At 38.8% G+C, this 10,324-nt stretch overlaps 1 protein-coding gene across 1 annotated transcript; it reads left to right on the plus strand.

Annotated features, from left to right (window-relative positions):
- The first annotated feature begins 6,769 nt into the window (after positions 1-6,769).
- Positions 6,770-8,850, plus strand: LOC110099456 (1-aminocyclopropane-1-carboxylate synthase-like). The gene is made up of 4 exons (XM_020826607.2): positions 6,770-6,937; positions 7,038-7,169; positions 7,317-7,477; positions 7,974-8,850. The coding sequence occupies exons 1-4, from the start codon at positions 6,770-6,772 to the stop codon at positions 8,848-8,850; spliced, it is 1,338 nt and encodes a 445-aa protein (XP_020682266.1).
- The last annotated feature ends 1,474 nt before the right edge of the window (positions 8,851-10,324 follow it).

Genomic DNA, 10,324 nt, shown 5'->3' on the forward strand with positions numbered 1-10,324 from the left:
CGTAGTGGGATAAAAGCTTGATGTTGTTGTTGTTGTTATTGTTGCATTGATTCAATAATCATATAGATACAACTGCTATGATTTGATTGGTAACATGCATATTGTTTCTTTATCGTGCTTTGAATTCAGTTGTAGGTTTTGATAACCTGCTGGCCTTTTTAAGCTCATTATATGTGGTTAAATGATTTCATGTCATTGCAGGGGAGCAGGAGTGTGAGACAGGTCTAAATTCTTCAAGTTCTATTTCTTTTTATTATAGTCATGAATAGTGTCTATAATTTTTTGAAATGAATATAGATGTGTACATAGATGATTTATAGTATAAAATCTATTTTGTTATTTATTACTGATAGATGATATAAAATAGTTCTGATAATTATTTATTTAAAGAATAAATTAATATTTTTTTCAATTTAGATTCTAAGGCATCACACAGCACATGACGCAAGGCACAAATGGTGCACAATATTTTGTTAACATGTTATAAACTTAAAATTATAAATTATAAATAATTTTTTTAAAGGTTTATATATTATTATCATAATTAATTATAATTTAGTTAAACATTAAATTAATAAAATACAAAAAAATTAAAGGATTTAACTTTTTTATAGGATTTAAATCTATCATTTTTGTTATTTAGAAGAATTTAGACTAAATTATGCTTAAATTATACTCAAATCTATTGATGTAAGTTTATGTATGATTTAAAATTATTATGTATTGTTTGACAAAATATTTATGATTAAATTTTGCTTTGATCAACCTATTATTTTTCATTTAATGGTATTTAATATTAATAAATTTATATATTTTAATTATTTTACATTTTGAGCCATATTTGAAATGGTGCGCACCGCATCGTGTTCTATGTGCCATGGCTCCATGGAGAACTTTGTGTCGTGGTGTACTATTCACCATTGACAAGTATGGGTTGATTGTGATGGACTCAATGAGTTCACTATGACCTTCTTTCTCACGTAGTTTATTGGTGCCTTCTCATGTTCAATAGCTTCAATATCTTACTGTATTTTAATAATTTACCGTTCTATAATTTGATTCTAGAATAGATAAAATGTGGCTTTTGGTGAACTAATAATAGGATAACTTCCCACTTCAATAAATATATATGGTGAAAGCAGAATTTGGAATTGTGGAGTAAAGCACTTTATATGAGTTGTCAGCTTGAAGCTTGATGTCAGTCAAATTGATTCGGCTTCACATCCTCTGTAGATATGCTAACATATGCTCACTGAATCAATTCAGTTTAGAATATATAGCCTTACGTAAAAATTAAAAGTCAAGCTTTGTAAAAATTTGAATTTTTACATTCTTTTAGGTTTTATACCATGATAGCACATTTTTGTCATGGGCAAGGATATGAATGATCATTTCGTAATGTCCTCCACTGTGTTGTCTTCTAGGTAAGCTTTTGATATGCAGTTCTTTAAATTTTCAGTTGTTGGAACACCATCTCCATATAACTATTATAGCCGTGCAATGTCATTCTTTATACTTTATCCTATAACATAATAGGTGAAAAAATCATATAGGTTATTAGTGAGAAGAGAATTCAAGAAGGGAGAAAGAAGAGGGACGCGTAGAGTAAAACAGGAAATGTGAATTGTATTCAATGATGATTTGTACAGTTACATGTTGTATATATAAGAGATACAATGGCAAGTGTGTAAATTAGAGCAAGACTGAATTCTAAAACTCGTTATTTACTAACATCCTCCCGCAAATTAAGCATTCGGTGGGCGGATGCTTAATTTGTTGCGTAGTTCGGTAAACTGAGAAATGGAAAAAGGTTTAGTCAGTATGTCGGCGAACTGATCGTTGGAGGAGATGTGGACGAGCTGAATGGCATTAGAGTTGATGTCCTGTCGTATGAAGTGATAATCGATCTCAATATATTTTGTCCGAGCGTGAAATACCGGATTTTTAGCAATGGCTATGGCCGAGGTGTTGTCACAGTGAATGGTTGTAGGTGATAGTTGTGGAATACTCAGTTCCTCGGCGAGGCGGCAGAGCCATATGACTTCGGATAGAGCTGCGGAGAGGGCACGGTATTCCACCTCGGTGGATGACTTGGCGACTGTAACTTGCTTCTTGACGGTCCAGGAGATCAGATTGGGACCCAGGAAGGAGCAGTAGCCAGAGATCGACTTCCGGTCAGACGTATCAGAAGCCCAATCGGCATCGGTGTAGGTACGTAATTCAAGTGAGCCGGTGGTGATAGGCAACCCGTATGTAAGTGTGCCTTTGATGTAGCGTAGTAACCGCTTGAGAGCTTTGAAGTCTTGATCTGTTGGGTGTTGCATATGTTGGCAGACGACGTTGGTGGCAAAAGCAATGTCTGGTCTTGTGATGGAAAGGTACTGTAAGGATCCGGCAAGCTTGTGATAGAGGGTTGGATCATGAAATGGTGGACTCGCCGTAAGCTCTTGTTTGGACATGATTGCAATCAGAGTGGGTGCAGGTTTGCAATCATCGTATCCTGCATCGTGAAGAATCTTCGTAGCGTAGAGTTGTTGAGTTAGAAAGTAACCAGTTGTGGATTAAAGTACCTATATTCCCAAGAAGAGTGATATTTGTCCGAGCTGTTTGAGGGCAAACTGTGCCTGAAGCTGACCGAGTAGTTGCTTAATTGATCGAGGTGTCGTCGTTTCCTATAACAAGAAAATCATCAACATAAACATAAATTAGGAAGTATATTTGAGTTTGATCTTTTTGAAAGATTAAGAGAGAAGGATCGGAATGACTGAACCCGAATCCGTGAGCCTGAAGAAACGTTGTCATCTTGTTGAACCATTGCCGGGGGCTTGTTTAAGCCCGTAGAGTGACTTATGCAGTTTACATACTGCATCGGGATTATTGGTGTCGGCAAACCCGGGCGGTTGCCGCATGTAGATGTCGTCGTGGAGATCCCCGTGAAGAAATGCGTTGGACACGTCTAGCTGATACATTGGCCATTGACAGTTGAGAGCGATGGTAAGAAAGAGACGTATCATTGGCATTTTTGTGACTAGGCTGAAAGTTTCAGTGTAGTTGATTCCATATTGTTGATTGTAGCCAAGTGCGACGAGACGAGCTTTGTTCTGATCAATCTGTCCGTTGGTTAGAAGCTTCGTCTTGAATGTCCACTTACATCCAAGAATTGGTTTGTTTGCCGGTTTGGGAACTAGTTGGTGGGAAAAATTGTGTCACCACGTAGATTTTGATTTTCTCCTATTTTGTAATTGAATACTGCATTGAGAATAAAGTACAGTCTCGAGAGGCCGACACAATATTCTAAAATGGATTCAATATCAAAATAGGGTTTTAAAAATTAATATTTCTATAATCAAACATAGTTCAAAGAATAATATATCATCTTAAAAGTAAACATGAAATTCTATAGAACATGTTTAAAAATAGTAATACATTTTTTAAAAAAAGTTTATTCATTCTATATAGCAAGAAGAATATTATTCTATTCTAGACTACGAGAACCTAGGTGCTAGAATAAATTCCAGGGAATTTGACCTCGAATAAAGAGGTCAACACTAGTGACCATGTATTTTGTTTTGTGAGAGCCATGAACTCATCTTGCATAGCTTGTTTCCAGTGGCCAATTTTGTAAGCCTGATTGTACGTGGAGGGAGTCACGCCCGGCGATGATTTTTCCAGAAGAGTGAAAATCTGCTTGGGTTTGGTGATTCCTGCCTTGAGTCGGGTTTGCATGTGATGGGTTTGGGTGTTCGGTTTTATGAGAGGACGAGCCTGAGGTGAGGGAATAGGAGAGTTGTTAGGTGGGGAGGTTGGGATGGTTGCGTTTTGTGGTGTGTTTTGAGTCTGAGTCGTGGAGTTGGTCTGTGTAGATGCTGCGGAGATGGATAGAGTGGATGTGGGTGGTAGTAAAAGAGGTGAGATGACGGTTGGCTTGGGTTGGGCGAGATTAGTGTCGGTCGATATACTAGTCTTGCAAGGGAACGTGTTTTCGTAGAAGACAATGTGTCGAGATCGAGATATAGGTACGATCTTTCTTGATGTCATAGCATTTATACCCTTTGTGAATGGGTGAGTAGCCAAGGAATACACATTCGATGGATCTTGGTGATAGTTTGTTTGGTGCGTATGGCTTGAGCCACGGGAAGCAGAGGCAGTCGAAAGTTTGAAGATGAGAGTAAGCCGGCGGTTTTCCCTGTAGACATTGCGAAGGAATTTTAAGATTTATTGCTTTGGACGGTAGGAGATTTACCAGGTAGTGAGCTGTTGATAAGGCGTCCGCCCAGAATTTGTGCGGAATGTTGGACGCGTGAAGGAGTGCCCTGGTAAGTTCGATGAGGTGGCGATGTTTTCGTTCCGCTACTCCGTTCTGTTCCGGTGTGTGGGGGCAGGAGAGCTATTATTGTATGCCGTTTTCTTGGAGAAAGTTTTTGAACAATGTGCTCGTAAATTCTCCGCCACCGTCGGATCGTAGAATATGCGGAGTTCTATTGTACTGGTTTTTGATTAGAGAGAAAAACGATTTAAATTTATTGAGGGCCTCTTGCTTAGTGTGCATGAGGTATAGCCATGAGTGACGAGTGTGATCATCAATGAAAATAATGTAGTAACGGTGACCTTCGGTACACGGTTGCGGTGCGGGGCCCGAGACGTCAGTGTGAATGAGTTCAAAGGGATGACTCATAGTAGATTCATTTTTATTAAAAACTTGTTTGTGGCTCTTGGCCAGATTACAAGAAATACAAGAAAATGAATGTGATACATTTTGAATTTCAGAAAATTGTTTTGCAAGAACTGAGAGAACAGAGGAGCTCGGATGTCCGAGGCGAGCGTGCCAGAGGTGATTCGTCGATGTAGTAGCGGCGAGGGCGGTGTGCGATGCTTCCGGTGGCTTGTGGAGTATGTATAAACCATTAAGAAGACGCCCATGAAGAAGTGGACGGCGGTCCTTGAGATCCTTAATAATAAAACCACCGTTAGCGTCAAACGAAATTGAGATAGAATTATCTCTAGTTAGTTTAGATACCGAAAGAAGATTGTGCGTAAGAGCTGGCACTTGAAGGAGATTGTGAAGGAAGAGCTTACGAGAGTTGTCGGGTAGGGGAAGAAGACCTTGCCCTGAGTTGTGTATAGACATCGACGTACCATTCGCAGTTGACTCGGAGTTAGAACCGTTGTATGGCGTGGGGTAGAACAGATTGTTTGCATCCGGAGTGAGATGTGTGGACACACCGGTATCAAGAACCCAATCATGTGTGGTGTTGGTGGACGGAGTGGCAAGGAGAGCACGTTGTTGACGCACGTCGGTCGGAGCATATTTGAAGTTGCATCGGTGTCAGCAGTTGAGCGCTACATGCCCGATTTTGCCGCAGATTTGGCATGTCGAACGGGATGAGCTGGGTACAGTGGAACCCGAAGATTGAGTTGTTGGGGTATCGATCGGGTTCGGACCGTTTTTGTTCTTGAAGAAGCGTTTGTTTGGGCGTCCCTGGGTTTGATTGTTGGTTGACGCGTAAAGAACCGTTGGGGACGTTGTCTGATGTGCGTCCAGCTGTTGTTCTTGTTGTAGGTGAATCTCTTCGTTGCATAGAAGAGAGTTGAAGGTATCTAAATCAATCAGAAGCAGGGAGTTACGTATTGTAGATTTAAACGAGTTGAAGGTCGGAGGAAGGCCGTTTAATATGTGGAGCATGACGTCTTCCGGTTCGATCTTGGTTCCTAACGCCGAAATGCTATCAATGATTGATTTAATATGGTTTAGATATTGATGTAGAGATTGATCTTTCATTGTGCTCCGGTATAGTTCGTTCTTGAGTTGCATGACTCGGGAACGACTAGTCGGTTGAAGACGCCGTTCAAGAACGGTCCAGGCTTCATTGGTTGTGACGGAGGTGATGATGTAGGGTAGTATGGATTGTGAGATGGTGGAGAATAAGGCTGAGAGAAGATTACTGTCGACTGTTCTCCAGCGAACGTAGGCATCGGAAGTGGTGTCTTCGGGAGCCTGGATCATTCCGGTGAGGTGGCCGGAATAGCCATTTGCCGCAAACTGTTGAAGGATTTTCATACGCCAGATGGGGTAATTTTCTGCCGTGAGGGAATGAGGGGCTAGATTCTTGATGTTAGACACAAGAAATTTGAGAGGTTGAGGTATGGTGATGGAATCAGCGGAAATTTCAGTTTGCATGGTGGTGGAGGAGGAGGAAGGAGGTATGGAGTTGGCTGAGTTTTGATCTCCCATGCCAAGCTCTGATACCATGAGAAGAGAATTCAAGAAGGGAGAAAGAAGAGGGGCGCGTAGAGTAAAAAAGGAAATGTGAATTGTATTCAATGATGATTTGTACAGTTACATGTTGTATATATAAGAGATACAATGGCAAGTGTGTAAATTAGAGCAAGACTGAATTCTAAAACTCGTTATTTACTAATAGTTAGACCTAGCATAATTGTCTAAAGGCTAATCAGGAGGGAGGAGGATGAATTGATATTTTAAAAAATTTCTCTTAAATAAAAATCGATTATAAACTTATTTACACAATTTAAGTTTTAACAAAATAAAACTTTTCCAACCACTTAAATAAAAGTGTAGTAAATAAAATTGTAGAAAAAATAAAAAGAACATAGATATTTATAGTTGTTCGGTCCAACAAGACATATGTCCACTCCCTAAACACTCCTTCAGGTATTGCACTATTACCAAAGTGATTCTCACCACTCTCTAAGTCTTATAGAGTCCACTATTAAAATAAACTTCTAGCTATCTTCACCTTCAACAAGAATGGGATTTAAAGAATCAGAAGAGCAGCTGCTCTCCAAGGTGGCTACTAATGGCGGCCATGGAGAGAACTCGTCTTACTTCGATGGTTGGAAGGCACATGACAGAGATCCTTATCACCCAACTCAGAATCCTGAAGGGGTAATCCAAATGGGTCTGGCTGAGAACCTGGTGAGCTACATATATATAGCTAGCATGTATATATAGAAGCTGGTCAGCTCCAATATTCATTATATTTTTTAGCAAATTAATATGTGGTTTGATTCAATAGCTAGGCCATGACTTGATAGAAGAGTGGATAAGGAAGAACCCGGCAGCCTCCATTTGCACGGAGGAGGGTATTTCTCAGTTCAGAGCTGTCGCGAACTTTCAAGACTATCATGGCCTTCCATTCTTTAGACAAGTGAGTGGAGCTTACTTGTATATATAATCTGTTCTCTGCATTACAATTATTTTTTTTAATGGGCTGAAGGAAAGCAAATGGAGTTGGAGGAGCTTTAGTTTAACTGATAAAGAAAGTGAGTAAAATTTCAACTTTGTGTACATGCAGGGAGTAGCCAAGTTAATGGAGAAAGTAAGAGGCGGGCGGGTCAAGTTCGACCCCGACCGAATAGTAATGAGCGGTGGAGCCACAGGTGCTCAAGAGACGCTTGCGTTTTGTCTTGCTGATCCCGGCGATGCTTTTCTCATTCCCGTTCCATATTATCCGGCGTGAGTATATATATGACATAATTTTTTCTCTTATTTAGATATTGTTATTAAAATCAAAAGAATTATATTCTCATTTCCGATGAACATCGAAACTAAACAATGAATTATGCTGTGTGGACGCCGAATGATTCGTTCAGAGCCCAATAAAAGCATGTCACGTTACTTCCTATTCGGTACCGCTGCTCCATATGCTGGGTACTGCTCGGTACCGAGCTCGGTACTTCTTGAGCTCAGTACTGTTCCTTACTGGATGACGTGGCTACATCTGATTCACCTCTGAACAATAAATTATATCAGGCGTCGAGTTTACGCGGAAGAAATTAAAGGTGCTCTCTAACCCATAATGAAGCCTGCGATTGCATAAAGCATTCAAGTTAATTGAGCAACTAGCAATCTCATGTCAGAGTTATCTAAAACAAGAAAACACCACAGCCCCTGAAATCTCTCAATTCTGTCACATCATAAATTGCACGAGTCACCCACCATTCCTTTTCAGATTCGACCGCGACTTCTGCTGGAGAACGCGCGCACGTCTGCTTCCCATTCACTGCCACAGCTCCAACAACTTCAACATCACATCATCCGCTTTAGAAGCCGCTTATCTCAACGCCCAAAAATCAAACATCACAGTCAAAGGCGTTCTGATAACCAACCCTTCCAATCCTCTCGGCACAACAATGGACGAACGTACCATTCGCAGCCTCCTCAGCTTCGCCAACGACAAACGCATCCATCTCATCTGCGACGAAATCTTCAGCGGCACAGTCTTCAAGCCCCCGCACTTCATCAGCCTTTCCGAAATTGTCGAATCCGATCCCGAATGCCACCGCGATCTCGTCCACGTAGTTTACAGCCTCTCAAAAGACCTGGGCCTCCCTGGCTTCCGCGTCGGCGTCATTTACTCTTACAACGATGAGGTCGTGGCTTGCGCGCGCAAAATGTCGAGCTTCGGTCTGGTGTCCTCGCAGACGCAGCATATGCTCGAGTGCATGCTCGCCGATGAGGAGTTCACGAGCAACTACTTGGTTGAGAATTCGAGGAGACTTATGGAGAGGCATGGGATGTTCACGGACGGGCTTCGGCGGGTCGGGATACGGTGTTTGGAAGGGAATGGAGGTTTGTTTTGTTGGATGGATTTGCGGTCGCTTCTTAAGAAGGAGACGCTGGAAGGAGAGCTGGAGCTATGGAGGGTTATTGTGAATGAGGTTAAGCTAAATGTGTCTCCCGGTTCATCATTTCATTGTGCTGAACCAGGTTGGTTTAGGGTTTGTTTCGCTAATATGGATGATGCGACGACGGAGAGGGCGCTGAAGAGGATAAGGTTGTTTGTGAATGGAGAGACTGAGGAGGTGGAGGAGAAGAAGAAGAAGTAAAAGCAAAACAGAAATAAAAGTTATAAGTTATTTTAGTAAGTATGATACGTATCAATCAAAATATACCGTACACTCATATTATAAAAACTCAGCAAATAAGAATATATAAATTTTAAGAAAAGATTTATCCTGCAAATGAATTTTAATAGTAATAGAAAAAAAAAAAACTTTTAATTGAATAAGTAGCGCCTGACAGATACCCATGAAGCACGAGAAATAATTAAGGCTTCCTTTGGAAAAGATTTTTGTATTGTTTCTTAAAATAATTTTTTAGCATAAAGTTTTTATTTTTTATAATAATTTTTTTTTTTAAGAAACAATAAGGTAATCGTCTCAAACAAAACCTAAAGTTATATTTGGGACGGCTTTTTAAATTTAGATTTCACTTGGAAGGCTTAATTTCCTACTGCTTTCTAAATCAATTTTTTAATATAAAAAAAATTATTTTTTTTTAAAAAAATTTGTACTAAGAACTTATTTATAAAACAATACAAAAATTGTCTCAAAGACTTAGTACACAATGGTAATCTAATAGAAAATTTTTTAAAACAGTTAGAAAAATGATCAAATAAAAATATTGGTTTGAATTTAAAAAATAAAATAATGAAAAAAAACTATCCAAAAAAGAAGATAAATATGATTTAACACCAACAAACTCTTTATCCAGAAATAATCATGATTTCATCTTATATTTTAGTGGGTCCCTTTAGCCTTCAATTCCCTCACACACGCTTTCAAAGAAAACCACGACTACCTCATTAGTCATGATGACATATACAATTCTGTCCTAAAGCTTAGTGGATTTGTCAAATAACATAAGAAATTTTGAACAAAATGAACGTCAAATAAATAATAAATATTTTTTTTACGCATTTAGATCAATTAAAATAAATTTATACAAATATCATATACGTAAAATTTAACTCTTAAGATACGTTAATTGAAGAAAATTGATTCATATATTTTTATCCCATATAATGGGAAAAAATTTTATTGTTGTTGTATGTATTTGTAAGTGATTATATCATACCTCTATTTATAGGATAACTAAATTAAATACTTTTTTATATTTTCCTGAAATGAGTATAATTACACTCAATCCGAATATATTAATTCGCCTATAATAGGTTTCTTTTATTACTGTATTTTAAAGCAATTTTCTAATATCAAAATTTCAGATTAAAAACTATGTATTAAAAAACAGTTTTAAAAACTTCCCAAACAACTAAGCATTAATTTTGCAGTTTGAGTTGGAATAAAAGTTTAAGACAAAGATGGTTCATCCACCCCAATCTCTTATCCACGACTCAATCATCAACCATGATCACATGAGAGTTCTTATCAGATTCAGAGCATTTCATGTGCTTTCTGTAAACTTCCCTCAGCTTCTTATATATCTTGATCCTAGCAAAGGAGTGTAAATGTTTTATATTAATGCTGAGCATAATAAGATTTTTTTAATTGTCTTCCACAT

Source organism: Dendrobium catenatum, unplaced genomic scaffold (genome assembly GCF_001605985.2).
Source record: "Dendrobium catenatum unplaced genomic scaffold, ASM160598v2 fragScaff_scaffold_185, whole genome shotgun sequence".
Taxonomy (NCBI): Eukaryota; Viridiplantae; Streptophyta; class Magnoliopsida; order Asparagales; family Orchidaceae; genus Dendrobium; species Dendrobium catenatum.